The 24,481-nt window shown below is 43.4% G+C and overlaps 1 protein-coding gene across 4 annotated transcripts in view; it reads right to left on the reverse strand.

Moving 5' to 3' along the window:
- Positions 1 to 712: 712 nt before the first annotated feature.
- LYN (LYN proto-oncogene, Src family tyrosine kinase) overlaps positions 713 to 24,481 on the reverse strand; it is a 396,894-nt gene continuing 373,125 nt past the window's right edge. For all 4 annotated transcript variants that reach the window (XM_078687292.1, XM_078687294.1, XM_078687293.1 and 1 more), the window contains exons 12-13: positions 11,359 to 11,490; positions 713 to 2,517 (exon numbers count right to left, since the gene is read on the reverse strand). In XM_078687292.1, the coding sequence (XP_078543418.1) occupies positions 2,315 to 2,517; positions 11,359 to 11,490 (335 nt within the window). In that variant the 3' untranslated portion in view covers positions 713 to 2,314. The remainder of the gene's footprint in view (positions 2,518 to 11,358; positions 11,491 to 24,481) is intronic.

Here is a 24,481-nt window from a genome sequence, read left to right on the forward strand (position 1 = left end):
TTCAGCCAGGGGCTAATGTATTGAGACCTTGACTGGACCTTATTGCGAGTGGTAGGTGCATACATACCCCTACTAATGATCCAACTTTCAACACTCTTTTGAAAGACTCACATAAGGAACGCAGACGAGGAGATATATTCCACCTCCCTTTGCTCCAGACAACACTTGAAATAACTATTACATATTTACAATTAAAACTCCACATCCAGTTTTGCGATCCAAGTATTTTTGTTCCAGTGTGACCCAATCCAGACTGCACCAATTCTACTGTTGTTTCATGGTACAGCTTTCTAACTTTGCCTTATATCTGATTGACACATATCGACTCTCTTGGCCCAAAATGAATTTTTGGACCTACTGGATTTCGGGTCAGTGATTGGCTCTATTTTGGGACTAATATGTGAGCAACACCTGAATACAAATTAAATCACACCCTTGAAGATTATTTTTTTTAAACCTTGTTTTCGTTATACTCAGGCAACCACAAGTATGTTTTTTGCTACTACAACAAAGGGACATATAATTATTATTTTTTGTATTATTGCTTTATTTACAACATGTTTTAAAACAAAACCAATTTCAGAATAGAAACTACGGCTATAAATATTATGCCATTGTACCTGATTTTTTTTCTTAAAAGCCACAATAGAAAATCATATAGAACACTCAAATTTGAGTCACTGGTACTTTTCGAAGTCTAAACAATAGAATAAAATGTGAAAAGTGATCATTTATTCGTCATAAATCATAGGTGTGTACTGGTTTGTAAATTAAGGTGACATAACCTTTAAAAATACAGTATTAAGCCACATTTCAGTGTATACATTCGAGCACCAATTGGTGTTATTTGTGTTTAAAAATGTTAGACACCCTCCAATAAATTTTGGAGTACACTATGGATCAGCAGACAGGGGTCCGGTTTCTTTTTGGGCCGATAGTCGATTACATCTCATCTACTTTAGGAGTTTCTTCCCTCCCACCAGTGTATAGTAATAATACATTTTATTAAACATACTCGCCCATTGCAATCATAAATCACTGTGTGACTCCTTCCACGGTTCATTCTAAAGATGAACAATGATTATTGGGTCTAACCTTTGAAAATATTGTCACAGCTTAGACTACTCAAAGGCTGTTTGCAGTTACTTTGGCTCAAGAAAAATAATTTTGCATTAGCTTGAGCATTGCTTTATAAAATGTCCTACATAACAGAAGGGAATTACTATTTAGAGATATTCTGGGCCCACATCACTGTTGCGACAGCCATATAAAGAAATTTAAGGACATGAAATCTCGTGAAATGCGTTATTTATTTTTTTGCTCAGTGAAAGGTGCCAGGAACTAATAAAAGTGATAGTCTAAAATCTTTTAGAAAAGTCATACAAAAATGGCTCATTTAATCTGTTGAACTAAAAGAGACAACATTTAGAATAAAGATAGACTGCATTGAAACATTCTTTGATTTCTCCCAAGTCGCAATATCAATTTATATGTGCACATCTACATGCTTATGTTCACTGCCTTATAGGAAAGCCTGGATTTAATCTTAGATTTTATATGAATTGTAGAAACAGCACCTGTCGAGATTAAAAAAACAACTTAATACAGCATCACATATGTCATGTCTGAGTTGCTCAAGCAGATATCGGCCCTATGCTGGAACTGCTGTTCTACCGCAGTAATATGCAGTTTATAGCTTCAGGAACAGGTAGGGACATCCCCACTGTGCAACCTTCTGATGCCGCAACCTCAGTGATAGTCCATCCTCTGATGAAATGTGGACCGCCTCGGGTAATACGCGGGAGCTCCTGCTTTGGATGATGCAGATCCAATATGGATTTAGTGAAATACTCTCCACTGCAGGGGCCTCCTTTCTCGTGGACAAGTTGCTCCTGGCCTTAAAGTGGGATGCAATAGTAGCCATGGCTGCTTAGGGCTTCCATATCAACCTGGTCAGCTGGGAGTTAAGAATTTGCTTACAAGGAGGTTGATAATTTATAATGTCCTAAACAATGCTGTAGGCGTACTTGATCTCTTCATAGTCTGACCAATGTATGTTATCCTCACCCCGTGATGGTCATATTAAAGAGCTGGACGTGAACACTAGTGCAGAAATAATTTTTCATGGAAGAGCTAGTATTGCCAGAAGAAAAGCAGTTTTAATTGCTAGGATGGCTTGCCTTCATGTTGAATGTGTTTTCCAGAAAGCACAATCCATAAAGTCTTCAAGTACATGAAGCAAAGATTAGGAAGTTAGTTGTCTGTCCGGTTTGCAGACACAACCTGCGGTGACTTTCTGCTGAATGTCTTTGCCCTAAGGCTGCTGTTGGTACTGTCCTTCTGTTGCTGTGTAGAAGTCGTCCAGCACACTCTGCAAATAATCAAAGGTGGGCCTCTCTTCAGCCTTGTCCTTCCAGCACAACTGCATGATTTCATACAACTCCTCTGGGCAGTTTTCCATGCGTGGAATCCGATAACCCCGCTGAAGGGCAGTCATCACTTCACCATTGCTCATGCCTACCAAGAAGACAAAAACATAAGAGCATCACCAATGGGTCAACCTCTCTGGTAATTAGTCAATATGGCTACACTTAACCCTTTGTATTCAAGTACATTTTGTATCCCTATGAATGAAGCAACTCAATTCAAATACCTTTATTTTGGCTTAAGCCATAAAAGTAGATACAATAAAAAAATATATGACAAATTATTCTTGAATATACAAAGTGATCAGAAGAATCAATTCTCATCTATTCACAAATGGGATCAAAATTACATTAATAACTGTAAATTCCATTCAAGAAAATTCATACGTACAATAAAACTCAATAAATACAATTTGTTAAAATCTTTTAAAATGAGTTCATTCGATATTTAGATATCACTAGACTCCTTTGGAAGCAATAATAGCCCTTCTTTTGGCCCACATCAGCCCCAAACATTTTGCAATAGAACATACGAACAATGAAGATGTATCAGAGCATAATATTCGTAAGGCAATCGTGCTGCTTGGGATGCCCAGCATCCTATACACTGGTGCAATCCAAAAGGATCGGACCACTGTGTAAGCTGGGCATACGAACTGCACATGTAGGACAGATTCCTTGTGACCTTTGCAGCATGGACACTCTTCACAAGTTGAGCTTTTCCATTTTGCAGTAAACGTTTTAACAGGGAATGTACCCATTCTAAACTGATGAAAGAGCTTTCTGTCAAGAGGAACAGTGATTGCAACTCCAAAGTAGGTGTAGACTTAAAATATAAAAAGTCACACATCAGTGTTGCATCCCTCATCACCCTCCCATCTTGCTGAATAACATGGGACCAATAATTCCTTTTCAGTATATCTTTCGAATGAAGCCGGTCCACCTCAGGACACAGGCCCAAGTCACCAAGGCCGATTTCCTTCAAGAGTCGGCTCAGCGAAGACAGACAAGGGACTTTATTGGCTTGTCCAACTTGACTAGTTCCTCTAAAGCAAACAATAATGTTTTTGTCGGGAGTTTCCAGACAGAACCATTATTGTTTGTTTAATTACCCGCCCAGGTTCTGAGGGTTACAGGGTTACCCCATTACACTTAATGATAGTTCCTTTAAAGCAGCTGACTAATGGAACAATTCTGGAATAGTCCAGAGACAACACCAATATAAAAGAGGTTGCAGTGACGATTTCTGGGATACCTTTTTCATGCCCAATCTAATAATAAGGGATGCTGCGGAGTACCTATTGGAAGTGAGACCAGTTCTTTTAGAAACTAATTTTCAGATTTTGTGAAGTCTGTGAAATCCCCTAACCCCCATAGCTCAGCGCCATAAATGGCAGCCCCTCCCCCCCCCAAGCTTTTTTTCTTCATAGACTCTCAGGGTGGGTACAACCAGCCTGGTGCATATGACCCGGTGTTCTTTAAAAATACCTCCAATTTTCTGTCTATGTTTTATAGTTGCCATATCAATATGCCAACCCCAGGATAGATTTGGAGAGAGTTTAATGCCCAAATAAGTAAATGAATCCACATGTTCTAATGTATCGCCGCCCAGGGATAGCTTCCCTTTAAATTTCTTAGAATGATTAAACGGCATAAACTTTTTTTTCCTGAGTATTTATCACTAGACCACGCTGGATGCAGAAATCATCGTAGCTGGCTAATAATATTTGCAACCCATTTGGTGTTTTAGAAAATAGAATAGAAGGGTGTTGTCCGCAAATAATAATGGTATCTTTCTTTTTGCTAAAAAGGGTGTGTCGGCCTCTAAAAACGAAAGATGGTGAACCAACCCATTTACAAATAGGGAAAATAAGGTAGGGGTCGGTATGCAACCTTGCAGGACACCCTTCAATATAGGAATCTTGTCTGTTACTTGTTCCGGTGAACCCCACCTAATCTGGGCAAAGTTGATTTCATGCAGCCTGATAAGCAGGGATAGTATATTTGAAGGCATCCCCATCTCCTCCAAGACTGGCCATAGCCTTGCAATTGGTAACAGATCCACCCATTGATGAATGATTGCCAATATCATTCGACAAAAGACTTTCTGGACACAGAATGAAGCACTAGACAGTGGCAGTTCATAATATGATTTGAACGCACTGACACAAGCAAATCCTTTTAGCACTTTCTTTTCTTGGTATTCATATGCTTTGAGCGCAACACCATGCTATGGTTTGGAGCCTAAGCTTGTCATGCCTAGGGACTCTAGTTACACTTCACTTATCAGGACATTTTTTGACACAGACCTAGGGTTCATTGGCGTAACAGGAATTCTTGCAGCCCCGAGCTCCAGGGGCCCCCTCCTTCATTGTGCACGGGTGGGCCTGAGAGCTCCAGGGTCCAGAGCGTGGGGGGCATTGTCTATGCACTTTGCAGGGGGGGGGCACACGTTTCGCTACACCAGTGCTAGGGTTGGTTGCGTACCTGTTACTAGGGTATATCCTAGCAATTGGGGATGAACCAATCCTTTTGGCTGGCCCAGTACTGACTTGCATATGTTTGATCACCTACTGGTAGGCACCAAACAAAATTTTAAAATCGGTTATGGGATGATAACCAGAGGAAATCTCAATGATAAAGAAGCATGGGCTTCCAAATTTGTTTCAAAGAAAATTGGGTAATTTGCTACACAATCTCTAAAGTTCCTGTAAACGCCTAGGCCCTAAGACTGAAGCCTCAAATGAAGGGTGCAAAACTTCACAATCCCATTTGCGACAGAGTCCAGTAAAAATACTGCAGTGGCTAATTAGAATGTATCATTTTGATTGCTGGCTTGACGCGCTGGTACAAGTGCAGTTATTGGAAAGTCTAAAGATGTCTGGACTTTTCCTGATTATAGTGACAACTGACAAATCCCTTTTGCCAAGGGTGCCTCATCAACATTTTCTAAGGACTTAATCCAATAGATATCAATAGCCTCAACTTTATGATTCCAATTTATGGGAGATATAGTATTTCTATCTTCTCTTCCCTTCAGTGCTGCTGATTGCCAGGTGTTTGCTTCCTTCTCTTCCTAGGATTCCCCAATGAATAGTCCTAGTTATAATCTGGTCTCCTCAGTCCAGATCTCACTCTTTCCATATCAACCCTGCAACGAGATCCTCTTCACCCCTGCTTGCTCCTCCATGCTGGTTTTTCACCATTTACAGACCCATTTTGGCCTGCTTCCCTGCTACTCTCCAGCACTGTTTGCAATCTGAGCACTATCTTTGATCCATTCCCTCATTTTCTACTTGCATCTCTTCTATTCATTCCACTGGGTAATCTTTTACAATTCTGCAATTATAAAACAAAAGGATCAAACGTTTTCCTTGCAGGCGCATCTTTCAAGAGAGGTTTAATGTGGCAATTACGCTAAGCATGAAGCATTTTTCTTAAATCGTGCCATGTTTGAAACAGGGTACCAGAGTCATTTAAATGCACAGTAGGCAGTACATGGCAGCAAAGAAAGAAGATTAAATTATCTTAAAATAGACTGCGCTCCACGCTATGGCTGATTCTAGAATAGTCGACTGGAAATCCAAAAGCATCTTCTAAAGTAACCTTAATAATCTGCAAAAAAAAACTGAAAGCTAAATGTATTAATTTGGGTGGGGTCGGGAGGGGGCTACCCTGCCTGGAAAGGTGTACAGCATATTGTTGGCACCAAGGGAAGGCCTACACTTCCCTCTCAATCACTGTGTTGCTACTGCTTCCCTAGTCTACCATCTCGGATGTTGGCTGGGGCCTCAGCTTACAAGGAGAACATTTCGGCTTCCTTATATACAGGAGTCCAAAGTTGGTCAAACCTCTTGCATCCTCTGACCTGTGCCTCATTAGATCCCTGCAGACAGTGACTAAAGAGTGAAAGAAAGGAGTGGCACCTGAAATGCTATGAGGCACAGCCATGGCACTCAGCTACGTTCTGCCCCCTGCATTCCTGTATGAATGCCTATAGAGTGCCTTATAGCAAACTTAGATAAGACGTCACTTGCATGTCGAGTCCCCTTGATCCCATTTCCCCAGCTTTGAGGTGGACCGCTGTAGCCGTTAGCAAAGATATTGACATTTCCAACAGCATGAAACCATGTCAGGTTTCCGCACATGGTCAAACACTATCTGTCTAAAGTGAAGTTTCAAGCTTGGACAGTATTCCAAGTACCTGACCAACTACTTAAAAGCTAACACAAATAGGTCTAAGTCCCAACCATCTTGGTCAAACTACAATAGCACCCCCTACAACCTGTGAGCCTTTTTGGACATGTTCCATCGTCTCCAGAGTCCTCAGCACCTGGAGAGAAATTCTTGATTTTTGCTAAGCTTGCATAACCAGTGTAAACCTGGCAAAACCTGAGATTCAGAAGTGTAGCAAAGTAAAGACACGAAGGTCAGCTTAATCAGTATAGGAACCCATCCTCTGAAAATAGAGTGCTTCTTGTACGGCTGGCACTGCTTTATGCGGGTGCAGAAAATAGTGCAATTGCAGCCTTCTCAAAAAATTATTAACTCTCTCTCGCTGTCCAATTGACGCTTCAGTTTACTCCACATAAAGTGTTTTAAAAAAAGACTATGGCCCACATGCATCAAAGTAGGGAATTGCGAATCCTTAGAAGTGATTATTAAGGAATTGCTATTAGGGAGTTGCAACAACCTATGCATGTAAGTTTCGCCCACAAAATTGCAATTCCAACATATTCCTTAATAGCGAATCACAAATTGCGATTCTCTATTAAGGAATGCCTTCTCATTCATTCCTATGGACCTAGAGGCCCAGAGGAATGAATGGGAAGGCATTCACAATTTGGGAGTACCAAATAGGTACTAGCAAATTGAGAATGCAATTTTAAGGGTAATAGGGGGCCAAAAGGCCACCCTAATGCACCCCCAAAACAGGTGAGTGTGCACATGTGGCGAATATACATGCCCTAGGGGCATGTGTGTGTGCTATATGGCACTTAGAAAAAAGCATGTTTTAGCATTTTTCAACGGAATCGCAAATTACAATCCCCTTGAAAATCTCGATAATTTGCGAATCCTTAATGCAAAGTCGCAATCTCAGAATGCTTCTTGCATTGCAGTTGAGGGATCGCAAATTTCGATTCCTTAAATGCGTTTGCAAAATTGGAAATTGCAAATTTTGCGATTAACTATTTTGCGATTGGGATTTGGGCTTGATGCATCCCACATGGCTAATTAATGGTCGCAAAGGGACCGATTCACAGAATCGGCCCCTTTGCGACAGGTAATTAGCTTTATGTATGATCAGTAGCATTCAACCACCAAATCAGAACAAAACCCGCCACCCCGTCCCTAGCCATCACACTGCCCACACCTATTTTAGATTGAACTCTCTAAATATACCCTCCCAAATGTCACCAAATGATAAGAAAGGGATGTCCCCTGCATGTTATGCTTAGGATTTGAGTCATGCTCCCTTTTGCCGATACTGTACTTTGCTTAATAATAGGTATACTGCACTCCAAATGCCCCTTGAACCAGCTCTACATCACATAAGCATGCTAAATAAAATGACATGACTGATGCGGACTGATGAATGTTTGATTAGAAATGTATTGAATTACATTAATTAAAACTTGTTTCAATATTCTAAACTATGCATGATCTATGCTGGGGTACTCAGGGTAGCACTCCAACTCATCATTCTTTTGCTGACCATGCCACCTCAGTTTGGACCCAGTTTGTGTGTTTCATGTACTACCCTAAGTGTCATGGGTGTGCCCAGATGTGGGTCCCATTCTCCCTGTGTCACTGGAACCAAGCTGTACCAGGCTGATAAGCCCATAATTAGGGTGAAACCAGTCCTGGGTTGCTTATGTTCCATTTCAGTGAGGACCTGGCTTGGCATATCAGGCTGGGTCAAGACTGATATACATATGGCTGGGTACAAACTGAGGTGGGATGGTGAGCAAAAGAATGATGGGTTGGAGTGCTACCCTGAGCTATTGCCAGTGGTTAGACTTATTGCAAGCAGCCTCCCATCACCTTTTGTGTGGTTTTCATTCAATTAGTCGGCTACAGCCCACCCATAAGCTTACCATGTGTTCACTTCAACGTCGCTCTCGAATCTTTTGTTCTTGTTTTCCATGGCATGCATGTGCCATGGCTCTTTTTGTATTTGGCCCTCCCTTAGAGCATGGACCAAGTACTTGTGTTCATCTACTGCCCTGTTTTTGGAGCAACTCTTTTATTTGGGTTTAAGCACTCCATATGAGTGCTTGTGTTTTCACTTGCTCCATACGCTCTTTCCCTGTAACATCTTCCCCCCTCCAACCCACCCCCATAACTGTTGCTTCTTTCCCCTTCTCACCTGCCTCCATCCCTGTCACTTCTTTTTTCCCTCCCACACACTCCAGACAAATGTTGAGAAAAGTACAAGAGTGGTGAAAATAGAAGAAACTGAGCTAGGCAGACAGAGGACACTCCTCCTCTTGTGCATCTTTACTGGCGGAGGAATGTTCACTTGCTCTGTCCCCTCCCACCTGCCCCCATTCTCGTCGCTTTTTCCCTCTCCCATCTGCCTCATCCCTATTGCTTCTTTCCTGCTTCGCCCCCCTCCCACCCACCCCCATCCCTGTCGCTTCTTTCCATCCCTACTTTACTGGCGGAGGGATGCAAGGAAGGGCCTTCTGAGCACAAGGAAGAAAGAATATTTGATTAAAGTGGCAGCTGCTGCATGAGTGAGGCCCACCTACCATCCAGGGGTCCCTCCACTTAAAGTCCCCTCCAGCCTGTGTGCTGCAGTATGACTCCTGAGGGCATGCGGTACGTGCAGACCCATATACCCCACAAATCTAGTCCCTCCACTTTGGTTTGTTTAAACGAAACCCCCCTTCTGACTCTTTTGCTCCAGCTCAGCCCTGACTGTAGTCACAGCTGCACCCCTTGGATGCGCAGTGGAGATCAATGTCCTCCCTCATGACACCGTTATCCTCTCATCTGGGACTCCAAGGTGCACTTTGTGATGATGTCTGCCCTGAACACTGTGCCTCATGTCACTGGCATCCCTGCCACATCACATGATTCTGAAGTGCAGACACTCGCAAGTCTAAACATTGCCCTGTGTTTATGTGACAGTCTTGCTTCCTCGAGACATTTTGGAGTTAACAACCAAATGAGACCCAGAATCGGGGGCGTCATGACAACTTAGAATGGAAACAACGTGTCAGTTCTGCCCTGTGTGTCACTGGGGTGAATGTTTGATTTGTTCAGCATTTTGTCCATCACCTTTCTTTTTGCTTGTGTGTATAGCGGAACAGTCGTACTGAATAATGGCTGCACTATTCCACTATGCGTTTGACAGTCCGGCTGAAAATTAACAGTCTGTGGCGGTCTCTTCAACGCCTCAGCAGCACTGCTGAAGTGTCCCACTGCTGTCCCATTATTTGGATAGAAGCTCAGATGTTAAGTGCCGGTACTTTTAGATGTTATCTCTGCAGATATCCCCAAGAATATGACTCTTACCTCTCAGATAACCCTGGTACAAAGCACAGGCACTTTCATTACTGTATCCATGCTGAGCAGTCAAAAGTTGTTTCATTACATGTCTAATAAATGCCATGACGAGATATTAGCAAGTATGAGTCCTATTGGATGGTAGCAGTAGCTTCAGGCTGTTTTCTTTTACCCCTATCAAGGATGCAATTAGGTTCTGTATAGGTCTGTTTGAAATATTTTTACGTAAGCCGCTTAATTGAGCTAGCCTATTGCATTTTTCATTTTCTGTAGTTTTGGCGATTGCTGCTGCATTCTTCTCCTGGCCGCGTCATAGTGCCTTTTTCTGTGACTTTCATTCATGCTGAACAACAGATGGACTGCTACACAACATGCATGACTATAAGACATTCACATTGACAACGTTAATAGCTTGGCCAGTGCCGAGACCTTTTGGCTTTGCCAATGCTTGTTTTCTTTGTTATCTGCAGTGGGCTTCACCTTCCTCCCCTCCACGTCACACCTTTTTTTATATTAATGTGGACATAGATGAAAGCATTGCTTTAATTACTCTCTTTCACACTGACCTCGAGACTTACCACAATAACTAAACTGGAAAGACTCACTGTAGCTTCTCTCACCTGAGAAGAAGTTCTTAATCTTTCTATATTGCACATTTTTGTTTAATTTTTTTGATTTCATTTTTTTCCCTTAGAATGTATTCACTTTTTTGGTGCGTGTTATGCATTTTGTTCCTCGACTCTCCTTTTTTTATTTTCAAGTGTTTGTTACTCTTTTTTCCAAGTCATATGGCTTGTGTTAGTCAATTGTTAATTAACTTGAGCAAATAACAGTATTCAGTTTACTCTTCTGAAACCATTATCAATGGTATCCCCTCTAGCAACCTCACATACGTTGCCCTTAAATTCAAAATGGGCAAACAGTACGAGTTGCCAGCCCAGTTGAAATGACAAGGTCTGCGATAACTCAGAGTTTACCTCATAATCCTCCATTAACTCCTCCCCACCCACCCAACCGGAATTAGTGGTAACCGCAAGTATTGTAACTTCAGGGTAGAAGGTAGGAGTTACCACGCCGAAATTAGGTGACCTTGTAATAACGAATCCCTTACTGTTATAGGTGCAAACAAATCATGGCGCTCCGGAGCCCCACTCAGTAAACCTTGCTCACATAATTCTCAAAGCAGGGATAGACCTTAATGTTGAACAGGTAAAATAACATTTTTGAAAACACGAGTCCTTGATAGGACAAAATGTGAACACCTTCAGTTCTCAACAAAATAGCCACTTCGAACGCATAAACAACCCGAAACATATTTGAGCCACCTAAGGAGGGAAAGAGAGTCAATAAGAAACTATATTACTTTTGAGCGTAAAAACATGTTTTATGCAACGCAAATTGAGTCAGTTCGCCCTACCTGGATAGGGGATCTTTCCATAGGTATTTATTTCATACAGTAGGACTCCAAAGGACCATACGTCAGACTTAATGGTAAATGAGCCAAAGTTGATGGCCTCCGGAGCTGTCCACTTGATTGGAAATTTGGCGCCTACAACAACAAAAAAGTGTTAGGCAAAGTGAGAAAAGCTGTACATCCATGCCGTTGAAATTTACAATCACTTAAAAGAAGCCCTAAACGAGACAAAGTCAGAAGAACCCTCTGATATGTGGTGGAATATTATGCTGCACCAAATTACTACTGGAAAGTAAGAGTTCTTCTCATGGGACATTTTGAGTAAGAATGGTCCACCTAGCATAATGCACATACTGCCCGAGCATGGTAAACCACAGCAAAACATAAGACGTGTAGAACTGCAAAAGATATGTGAGAGGTGTTTGCATTAAAAAGGCTAGGATGTTCCAAAAATATACTTTAGGGAAAGGACTGCTGGGAACCATCAATGACCAAAACAAGATGTTTCTATTAAAGAAAATACGGGATAAAACAGCTTACTGTGGATATGTACTGTACCTGTCGCTATCTTTGGCCTTTAAATCTAAGATTGTCCACGGTTCAGCAGCAGGCACCTGCAGTCGTCACGCAGTATGATAAATCAATAGATTGGTGCATCTTATTTTTCAAAATTAACCATTTGCCTAGCACTCCAGCTCAATCTGGGGCAAATGACTGAGAAAATGTTGGGAATTGTTGATGTATCATTGTTCTGTTACAATGTCCACATGAAAATTAAATTCACTCGCTTTCTCAGGGACAGAAGGTGGACTAGAATGTACATGTGCACAATTCTGTGAGGCTTAAATGTAACGAAGAGTGCACGTCAGAGTTATTATCCAATCAGAAGCAGCACTGACTGCATATAGGTACTGGGGTGAATTTTTGACATTGTTCAGGAGGGCCTGGGACTCACGTCTGAGCATCCCCAGCCCACTCGGGGTGAAAATTGCAAGAAACACAGTTGATGGACAGAATGTAGAACAATGTCATACATTCATCCCAGTACAAGGATCTGGGCCTAAATCCATCGTTTTTTTGCACTCCACACCACCCTGGGTTAAACACTGGCTATATGCAAATCAGCTCTGACCCTGTGCCTCATGGGAACAGTCCAGTCCGAACTACCAATGTATGACATTGTTCTACATTCTGTCCATCAACTGTGTTTTTTGCAATTTCACCCCGAGTGGGCTGGGGATGCTCAGACGTGAGTCCCAGGCCCTCCACACCACTGGAGTCAAGCTATCCAGGCTGATGAAGGCTGATAGCCAGAAACCGGTCCTTGGATGCTTGATTCCGGTCTGGGAAAGACATGGCTTGGTAGTTCGGACTGGACTGTTCCCATGAGGCACAGGGTCAGAGCTGATTTGCATATAGCCAGTGTCTAACCCAGGGTGGTGTGGAGTGCAAAAAAGCGATGGATTTAGGCCCAGATCCATGTACTGGGGTGAATGTATGACATTGTTCTACATTCTGTCCATCAACTGTGTTTTTTGCAATTTCACCCCGAGTGGGCTGGGGATGCTCAGACGTGAGTCCCAGGCTCTCCACACCACTGGAGTCAAGCTATCCAGGCTGATGAAGGCTGATAGCCAGAAACCGGTCCTTGGATGCTTGATTCCGGTCTGGAAAGACATGGCTTGGTAGTTCGGACTGGACTGTTCCCATGAGGCACAGGGTCAGAGCTGATTTGCATATAGCCAGTGTCTAACCCAGGGTGGTGTGGAGTGCAAAAAAAACGATGGATCTAGGCCCAGATCCTTGTACTGGGGTGAATGTATGACATTGTTCTACATTCTGTCCATCAACTGTGTTTTTTGCAATTTCACCCCGAGTGGGCTGGGGATGCTCAGACGTGAGTCCCAGGCTCTCCACACCACTGGAGTCAAGCTATCCAGGCTGATGAAGGCTGATAGCCAGAAACCGGTCATTGGATGCTTGATTCCGGTCTGGGAAAGACATGGCTTGGTAGTTCGGACTGGACTGTTCCCATGAGGCACAGGGTCAGAGCTGATTTGCATATAGCCAGTGTCTAACCCAGGGTGGTGTGGAGTGCAAAAAAACGATGGATTTAGGCCCAGATCCTTGTACTGGGCTGAATGTATGACATTGTTCTACATTCTGTCCATCAACTGTGTTTTTTGCAATTTCACCCCGAGTGGGCTGGGGATGCTCAGACGTGAGTCCCAGGCTCTCCACACCACTGGAGTCAAGTTATCCAGGCTGATGAAGGCTGATAGCCAGAAACCGGTCATTGGATGCTTTATTCCGGTCTGGGAAAGACATGGCTTGGTAGTTCGGACTGGACTGTTCCCATGAGGCACAGGGTCAGTGCTGATTTGCATATAGCCAGTGTCCAACCCAGGGTGGTGTGGAGTGCAAAAAAACGATGGATTTAGGCCCAGATCCTTGTACTGGGGTGAATGTATGACATTGTTCTACATTCTGTCCATCAACTGTGTTTTTTGCATTTTATTAATCTCGAACAGTACCGTAAAATAGGTTAGCATCAACACGCAAATGTTTTCCACCGCAGTTATCAAAATGATATCATGGAAAGTTCGAACTTTACAATCATTGTCAGTGATGTTATGCATGACTCCTCGGTGGTGGAAATAACAGAATTACAGACGGGTAACAATGAACAATGGGTATGATTTTCACGAAGGGGTTCTGAGTAACATGGAATAGACAACAAGAGTGATCCTCCAGGTTTTCTATGATGTCACTTTGAACTCCAGGGTGAAAAACATCCCCATTGCACAGCCTCGCCTTGCCTGCTTCAGCCCCATGTGACACTTGGAGTCCTGTTTCCTATCTCCACCACTCCCCCCAAACCGTCTTTCAAACAAACTAACGAACAACTGGCTTCCTGCTTTGACTCAATTGCAATGCAGTATTGGGGAAACCAGCCTGACACAATGACACAATGTTCTACACCATAGTTATGCCTACCAAACACATTTAATTCAAATGGCAGTAATCCAAAACCTTGCAATGCATCGCAGAAAGACTTCCCATTAGGGACACTACATAGGATCTGAGGCACACCAACTACCACACAGCTTCTTGGGGACACTACACTACACTCCTGCCTAGGGCCACCCCTATATCACACTAGATGCTAGGTACATTATCCCACTTCACTGTACAGCCTAGGGACAATAATGCCACACTCCTGAAGGCACACTAGAGATATTTGCCCATCACACTGCAACCCAAGTAACACTCAACCAACTGACTACACAATATCTGAAGGGCACTGGGCCACCACCTGCATTGCATTCTAGGGATATTATTCCACCACAATAGACTACATCCTAGAAGGGGTAACCACATAATTGATACTATATCCCAGAGTCTCTCACCACTGCATAGCACTGGATCCTAGGGATACTAGACTACTGCTCTTCATTCTGGAGAAACAAATTCACCACATTGCAGGCACCTTAAATACACAAACCTATCATAGGTGCTCATACTGTGCCTTAGCATCGCACCCCAACCTTTGAACTACATCTTGAGAAGCTATTCAAACACACTGCAATGCTTCCTAAGGGTTCAAACCAACACTGGGCATCATTAGCCCTCTATTACATTAGCCCATAACACCCCATCCAGGAACACCCACTCCCCACACAACTCACCCTAAGGGGCACTATCCCATCAGACACAGCAAAGCATCCAGGGGGTCTAAACCAGTACCAAGCACTGTACTATAGATACATAAACCGATTGTGCTGGCCATTAGGACAGTAACATTGTACATTCCAAGGCTTCCTAGGGACACTAACGATCACATTGCTAATTAGACACACAAACACACCTCACTGCCCTAGATTTGAGATTCCCTAAGCACAGTACGACATCCTAGATCCAGAACTATTTTGCATTTCACAAAGCCATGAAGACCTGGCTTTTCCCGGCCTAACTTTAACTCTTTCCCTCCATGCTCACTCTCATTGTCTTTGGTGGTGCTGGGACGCCCCCCTGCTGGGGCAGCAATGCGCAATACAAATCAGACTATAATAATAATAATAGGACAGTAGTAAGCTACCCAGAACTGCACATTAGGGATTCACAAACACATTAGACTGCATTCTAGAGACCTCAATCTACCGTAATGCACTGCACCCCAGCAGTACTAAAATGTTATAACAGTTAACTTTACAATAACTAAAATACATTATACACAACCTATATATATTTATATTTCAATCACAACTGTAGAATGCTTTAAAGATAATTTTATATGTGAATGCACTCCTTGCCGCGGCTAATGAAGCCCTTTTGGATAAACTCCCAAGTTGTTCAAAATACAGCGGCTCGTTTAATCCATAATTTACCGGCTAGATCTGCCTTGGTTCTCCTACTGTGGTTGCTCCATTGGTTGCCGGTGCATAACAGAATTATTTTCAAAATATGTTGCCTAGTGCACAAAGCGCTTAATGGCAAGGGACCCAGATATCTCATGGAGAAACTCATTCCTTATCGAACAGGAAGGTATTTAAGATCAATGAACAAGTCATTACTTATGGTCCCACGAATTAAGAAAACTTGCTCCGGAGGCAGAGCTTTTTAATTTCCGGAATCTTCTTATTGGAACAAACTTCCTATCCACTTACGTGAATGTACTGTTCATCGTAGCTTTAGGAAATTACTCAAAACCAAACTATTTTAGCATCCCAGTCAAATGCCTGTGTTCTTTTTTGCTGCACTGAGATACCCCTCTGGGGGTGATTCATGAGCATTACCTAATAATCTTTACAATATGTGGTGCTTGTTGAAATAAACTTGAGTTCATCTGTATTCAGATGTTCATTTAGATGGAATGGGTTGACTTAAATTCAGAAACAACAGGAAAGCACGGGTGAAAGGCAATCAAGTCTTCAGAACACCAATTCCACATACAAAGGGTATAATTGCAAAATATATTGACGGATAGACTCATGTGGAATGTGGTGGGCAACCATGTCACCCTTACAGTTTTTGGTTTATGATAGTTCAGACCATTTGTAGGCCAGTTTGCAGCTCTATTTTGCACACCCTAAGAAAGTAAGCTTTTCTTAGGGGATATCTACCAGGGCCAACCATTGGTGGCCCTGTGCACTGGAGCTACCAGTGCTGCCCATATGGTTCAGATGCTTTTTCTGATGTAGGTTTATATGGGCCAACTATATGGGGCGACAGGTCACAAATGTTTTTGCAGCCGTTGTACTAACCAGTCACGCTGCAAAATCTCCTGTCGCAGGGGGGTCATAGAATGACATGTTTAACTAATAAGAATTAGGCAAGTCACTATTTGCGACTGTCTATGATTGACTACAAATACATAGCTTGTAGCCTGGAAGAAACAGCAGGCCACCATCCCTTTGTTTGCAATCCCAAAAGAAAGATAAGATATTGGGGGAAGCATGCACAACTCTCAAACAGGGAATGTGTTCTTAGGTGACTGCTTCACTTGGTGAATCTGTTACTATTTTGGTCACTGTTCATGGGTTTGCATACACAACTGCGGTCTCAAACCATTAACATGTGCCATACCAAATGTAAATTAGTAAGGAACATCCTTTTTATGCCCCTTCATGATTGCAATTCGGTATGGGACACTAAACCAATATTGCAAGCAAGGGAGTAGCTTTGGAGGAGTGATTAGGGTGTTATGGCACCCTAAATATGTATTTTCTGATAAATAGTTGGCTACAGGTGCTGCCAGTCGGGCAGGGTAAAGTGTCTGTCTGATTTCACCAGGTAGTTTTACATGCACAGACAAAAATGGACACACTCTCTCTGCTTTGAAAGTCCTAAAAAATGTTGGTTATTTTACAGCAAAGTGTCTCTCTTAGTACTCCTACCAACACGCTTTCTTCTTCCTTTCCACTGCCGCTTAGGCCCCTTTCATGCACCCTGCTTGTCGTATAATGTTTTTAGGTTTCGCCTCGTCGAAAGCTGCGCCGCGCAGCTTTTCGGCGCAGGCGAAAACCTTTTGTTTACCAGTATGTGGGCTTGTCCCGCCTCTGTTTTCCATTGGCTAGCTCCATAAATGGAGGCTAGCCATTGGAAAACAGAGGCGTCCGTCATTCTGTGAGGCGACTCGTGGGCGTTCCTGAGAATTTTTCTCATCCAGCCCCTTTTAGGATGTCAGTGCGGTGGTGGGCGGGGTTTATTTTTTTTGGGTCGTCGAGGTTTCATTTGGTCATTCCATGGCCGACCGCCGCCGGAAGAAGTCCTGGTGAGTGCTCCCCCCCTCCTGCTGTCCGTGTGCCCGCTCGCCCCCTCCCGCTGTCCGTGTGCCCGCCCGCCTCCCCTCCCGCTGTCCGTGTGCCCGTTAACCCGCCCCCCTCCCGCTGTCCGTGAGACCGTTCACCCGCCCCCCTCCCGCTGTCCGTGTGACTGCCCGCCCCCCCTCCCGCTGTCCGTGTGCCCCCCCACCCTCCCTCCCGCTGTCCGTGAGCCAGTCCCCCCTCCCGCTGCGTCCCTGCTCTTAAAGCGTCTTACAACGGCACACTCATCCCAAAAGCATGAAAGATCCTTTAGCAGATTTGGCTCATCTGATATTTGTAGTTTTGTTTTCAGTCACAAGTGCAAGACTTCAAGTCCCCGAATGCCAGGGAGTAAAATACGACTAGATGAGCAACTCTGGCCTGACACGAACAACATATGATCTCTACTGTGCTGTGCATTTTTGACGTGTTAATATGTGCCATGCAATGACATATATAACCACAATGACCAGATGAATCTGTACTAGGGGAACCAGAGGCACGGGGTACTGGTAGACGGCAGCCTCCAACATAAACTGTTTACCACAATGAACCCCTACCAGTAGGAATGTTACTAGTGCAAGTGAAGTGTTATTTTGTGAGTGCTGGCATCTCACAACAAGTGAAGGACTGGTCTCACACACCACCGGGTGTCATGCTTCATCATTGACCAGTCCTCGCCCTCTAAAAACTTGGTTTGATAGAGGGCGGGCATACACCTGACGACAGGGATGCACTTCTAAACTAAGTGGTGGCCCAAAGAAAAATGTGCAGTGAATTAAAAAGCCATTATGGGTGTCTACTTAATTTTAATAGTGTCGACATCCATATGGTAGCTTAAAATAAAGTGATCGGTGCCATGGGGATATTAGTGTCCCCCCACCGCTATATGTGAGATCAACATGTTTCTGCCTGTAGGCCCAGCTGGGTCCGCGGCATTCATCAGGATCATAATATAAAGGGCTCTGCTCTTACCAAATTTTTAGCAAGAGCGTTCCACTTGGTGGAGTGATCAATACTCACACTCCACTGTCTGTAGTGATAGGTTTAAATGATTCTGAAAGACAATAACAATTCAAACCTCATCACACTCTTACTTACACTAGCGCACAAGATAACCAATAAAAACCACAATCACCCAATTTATAGTGTGAATTATTATTGGTGCCATTAGTGTACTAAAAGAAAATTTCCTAGTGCACTACATATAGAGGATTTTTCCTTTTAAAGCTTACCCTATAATGAGGTAAACTGCGCCTCATAGGAGGGAGGGCAGATGGACCCTTTAGGTCCTGGAACTAGAAAAGGAAGGCATGGAGAAAGAACAGAACATTATAACTTGCAAGGCCATCAGGGACCTACCACATTATATGCAAAGCATCCTTGTGTTATATACAAGCTGTGTAGCCCGGAATAACACGACTCATTCATACTCTCATTCAACCTCTTACTGGTAACTGCAGTGATCGCCGACTTTCAACCTAGGTCTGCAAGCCTCCGCTCCTCGACGGTAAATGGACCCACTCGCAGTTTGTTTTTATAGGCAGCGTGACCGGGAATTAAGTAATTAATTGAGAAATACCGGGCAGCTGTGGGGATTCCGGTGTCCGTGATCCTCTTTCAATATAGGTTGGTCGAAATGCCTGGCTGCCTAAATATGGGCATCCACGTTGTTAATTACATCCGGTGTAGAAGAACGCCGCCGGAGCAGTGATGGTGGCTAAAGTATGCTTCGAATGCGCCTGCGCATAATCGTAAGCTCAGGACCGCACATGAGTACACGGCAAGTGCCGAAGTGGTGATGTTATCGGTAGCATTCTGTCCTTGCGCATGCGCATAAGCTTCACTCGGGACAAGCGCGAGTACAGCGGGCAAGCGCCGTAGCGGTGCTATTTAAAGTTGAAATACCAAGGAATGTGCACGCATATATACCAAAGAGGAAGGCGAAACCATGCATAAAAATTAAGAGCACCCGATCACCTCATTAGTGCATTATGAAAATAGTGGTATCATAATCAGGGCGCCTATTTTCATGCCAATCGCTGTATTTTAGAAAGGATGGAGTACAGAGTAAGATGTACATTTGGGGCTGCAGAATAACATGATACAGGACATCATTAGTATTCATACCCATGGTGGTAATAAATGGTAGTGAATGTCAGTAAGCACACACATTTTATTTTGATACAATGTAAGCCAATAACTCTCAACCTTTTTCCGATGCAATGTAAGCCACTCACTCTCAACCCAAAGTTTAAACTGAATGATTGTTGATATTCAAGTAACAGGGTACAAATCTGATAAGTAGAATGTGGGTGCATTTTAAATTCGAGTTGTGGTTAAAATCGAAGATAAACACCCATTATATCTAAACTTATATGTAACAGTAAAGGATATTCTAGTGGGGGTGGCCAAATGAGTGTTTAAAGATGTACTAAATTTATTGACCAAGTTGAAGCCATGGAATATCGTCATTGAGACCTTCTTTCCAGGTCCGCAGCCGGTATACCCACCTTTGCTCTCGGATGTGCAGTGGCCTACTAAGATCAGTAGTATGTTTCTTCATAACTTCTAGGACAGTCCACCTTAGATCAGTGTCTTTGTGGTTCTTTTCCAAGAAGTGTCGGGTGAGTTTGGTGTTGTTTCTCTTACAGCGTATTGTACTGAGGTGTTCATTAATGCGTGTCTTGATTTTTCTTGTCGTCATCCCCACGTACCTGAGATTACAAGGGCACGTGAGGAGATAGACCACATTTTCTGTGTTGCAATTACTGAAAGAGTTCAGTGTCCATGGGCGTGTTGTTCCTATATCAACAGTTTTGGAAGACGTAACATGAAGGTCACCAACAAGTGATTTTACAGAGTTCAGTCTTTCGCAGGGCTTAGCTTTCAGAGGTCTCATGTCAGCATGAGTAGCTAGTCCTGATTGTGCTCTTTGCATTCTGGTACTTGTAGGTTTGCCTAATGTTTTCACATTATCACTCGAGGCCACAAAGCAGTGCTTCCCAAACTGTGGGCCGCCCGGGGCGCCGCGCCGCAATTCACCATTGTGGGAAATTGGAGGTGCAGAAACTTGCAGAGGGGGGCTGGGGGTTGAAATGGCACTTAAAAAATGGTTTGGCCAAATAGTTTGGCCCAAGAGCGCACTGTCCTACGTGCGTACGTACGCACGCGTCTATGTGCGATTCGATGCATAGTCTTCCCATTACTCTGCTCAGCTCGGAGCGTTTCAGTAGCGTTGTTCCTGCCCGCCTCCCCGTGCCGTGCCTCGCCTCGTTGAACCCTCTTCAGAACGAACTCGGTAAGTAAGGGCTTGTAAGCCTTGTTGTGCCGTGCCCTCGATGCACACTTTCATGTAAATGTGAAAGTTTCTGGGATGATTTGTCTCCGTGCTGTTATATCTGCTCCCTGTCCATCACTGCTTTTCCCCTGCCTGCATGTTGTGATCTCTCCTCTCTGTCTGTTCGTAGCAGGAAACTGAAGTTGTAATTGCATTTTGAATGCCAAGTTTACAATTCGACTCGCGAAATCTCCGAGCCACCAGCCCATCCTTTGCCTTGCAGGCATTAAAGGCCCACGGGTATTAAACTGTTTGCAAAGTTGTAAACCAAGACCCATCTGTGTTAGTTTTCTCAGTTTAATTTATGACTAAAATAAAACACTGACTGTGCGCGTCATCCTAAAAATATACGCACTTCGGCGGCCCTGCTATCTGTTTACCACCCCTACACTGGCGCGCCTGCTCCTCCGATGCAGGGGCCTTTTATTTGTGTGTTTCCTCAAACACAAAAACAAAAGGCCCCTGCATCGGAGGAGCAGTCCTGGCTGCAGTGTGTGGCTCTCTGGGAGGATGGGTGGGCAGAGCGCTGTGTGAACTCACACTTGTAAAGCAAAGGAGGGGTGGGGGGGGGGGGTGGGAGGGGGAGCCGTGGAATAAAACATTGAGAGACCCCCGACTCTGCAGCCCGCCGCTTCGGGCAGGATACTTGGATGGTCCCCTGCACCTGAGCACACTGTCAGATTAGTTTCTGGGGGGCTGTATTATATCTGCCACCGGAGGATATTTTGAAAGGGCATCTATGAACATTTGTGTGCATTCATTATATTTGGTTGCCATATTTGGTGCCGTCTCCTCGGGCGTTACTCATACAATTCTAAAGTGCCTTTCAGGCATTAAGTGGGAGTGTTTTTCCTTAGTTAGGCGCTGTCACCCTGCAACACAATCAATTTCTCACAAGCTGCCAGTAAAAATGTTAAAATGTTTAAATGAGGGAATTTATAACCGCTTTAATCTGTCTCCAGTTTACACTTAATGAGCCCTTCATTGTCTTTACTTTGCATAGATGCATCAATTAAGTACATGCCATTTCTAAAGCTGAAGTTTAGGGCTAGATGTACTAAGGATTTAAGGAAGACAACAGAAAGTACTCCCGAGGTCGGGCTTACATCCCGCGCACCGGTAAAACTGCCAAGTAGGTCAAGGGAGCCACAGGCCACAAAAGTTTGGGAACCACTGCCACAAGGAAAAAAAGCACATGCAGATAGATCTTTGACAAGCTGTTCAGTGACACAAAGATCGTCAGTGATTGGAAGTCACACAGAGTGAGTCCAAAAGGCCAGGATGTGTTGTGCTTTGCAGAATGCCTGAAACTTGCACTGCAATTCCAGATATTTCTGCCCTTGCCACTCTTCACGAAACAGCCAGCTCCCTAGCATGTAGGTGATGAAACCAAGCTTTTTCTATGATGGAAAATGTCTGCAAATATGGTAGAAAGCAAAGTGAGTGGCGGCTAATTTCCCGAGTAACCATTGCTAGATGTGTGCAGGGAAGGGAGAGATGCGTGGCAGGGTCCAGATAAGCCCCCAAACAAGGCGCTCGTGATTTCCGGTCAAATATTCAGAATTTAACATATGTCAGTTTTGAAGTTAAAAATATATCGGGCAAGTCATCTGATGAGAGCGTTCGACTCTTAAAGAGTATGTTTTGCACGTCTAATTAATTGTATTCAATGGGGTGGATGCAGGCAGTTCATAAAGACAGACATCCTTCAGACGCAGCACAGTGGCATGGGCTGGCAGCCGTGGGTTGTATGTTTATACAACGCATTCCGTTACAACGCATGCCTTTACCACGCATGCGTTACAACGGAATGATTTTTTAACGCATAACCTTTTCCTCTAATTCTTGCGTGGTGACGTCGTACGTCGTTAAGAGGAAACAGAAGTTTTTTTTCCGTTTCCTCTTAAATGACGACGATTGCCTGCATAATATGACGTGATTTCAGGTGAGGTTTTTATTTGGGGGGGGGAGACCCCCCCCCAAGTGCCCCTTGTTTATTTTGAACCTTTACCACATATGCCTTTACCACATACCTCGTAGTAAAGGTATGCGTGGTAAAGGCTTTCGTGTTAACCACGCATGCGTTGTAATGCATGCGTGGTTAATGTATTCGTGGAAACGGCCGCGTTGTAGTGGCCGTTTCCCGGCAGCCGCGGTGCCCATCACACTTCAGAAATATAATGTACAGTGACAAGCCTGTGTGTCTGTCTCTCTGGCTCGCTGGTTTGCATACTCACACATTAGCTGTTGCATAATCCGTTTCTCGTCCTCTTTGTAAACAATGGTGGTTAAGCTAATGGCAATGTAAATGACAATGCCATTTATTTATCTGTTTTCAAAACCAACACATAAATAAAAATGTTGTCATTTACAATGCCAATAGCTCTAACTTTTCCAAAGGCGAAACCATTGCATTGTAAATGCTTGTTTAATATTACATGCCAGCAAGGTTGTTGGAAAATCTGAAGCTTTCACCCCCCGAAACTTACTGACAAGCTACACCCTCTATTTGCGAGTTGGAAAAGCATTCAGACTCCATACATTGTTAAAGACCTTTTTCCATTTTCAAATCCTGTGATGTGATTTTGGGAATCACAGCGCCTACAAACTCAAAACGGTTTTGCACGTCTGGCCCGATGTTACAAACTCAAGGTCCGCTTTCTTAACCTACTGCTGCATCTAAACTACAACTGGGGCAAAAACTACATTGATAAGGGAAGTTTAAAATATATTTTACAGCTACTTTAATTCCATTGCATTAACGGTAATAGTACACTTAACCAAACATTAAAGTTTCATTAATTAAATTCTATTAAAATCATATGATTAATCAATTTCAAGAAGTCTTTATTCGATTAGTTCATCATAAAAGACATAAAATACAATATAAACATACATGTGAAGTTAAACGAGTATTAAATCATTTATAACTAATCAGCTTCTTGTAAAGATAAATAAACAATTTTGTAGTGGGACTTGAATACAGCCATAGATCAATTTAAGACAGATAAATAAATCATTTAAAATTAATCAATTTCATAAACAAATATACTAGGTTTTACATGGAAACTCTAGTGCAGCCGAAGGACAGGCGATTGACAAAAACTAGGCTGTCACCATTTGAGTACTTTTATTATACCTACTTCTAAGCACCCAGGCCCAGCCTAGAAATTTAGCAACCCCGACAATAATAAGGGAATCTAGATTAGTTCTTAACAATCTAGTGGCTTCCACAGCCATTCGGGTACCTAAATTTCTACAGACCGGTCCGAGCCATTTAGCTCTGGGGGCAGAATATAGCGGGCATACATACAAAAAGTGATTCAGGCTCTCCCCAGTACCATGACACTTGGAACAGAACCCCGTCCTTTCAGATCCCCACTTTTTAGTAAACTCCCCGATGGGGAGCGAACCGCATCTAAATTGAAAAAATAATTTGCGGTCCAGGGGTTTGGTTATAGAGTCCCAATACCCTTCAAGC

The sequence above is a fragment of the Lissotriton helveticus genome, chromosome 4_1 (genome assembly GCF_964261635.1).
Source record: "Lissotriton helveticus chromosome 4_1, aLisHel1.1, whole genome shotgun sequence".
NCBI lineage: Eukaryota > Metazoa > Chordata > Amphibia > Caudata > Salamandridae > Lissotriton > Lissotriton helveticus.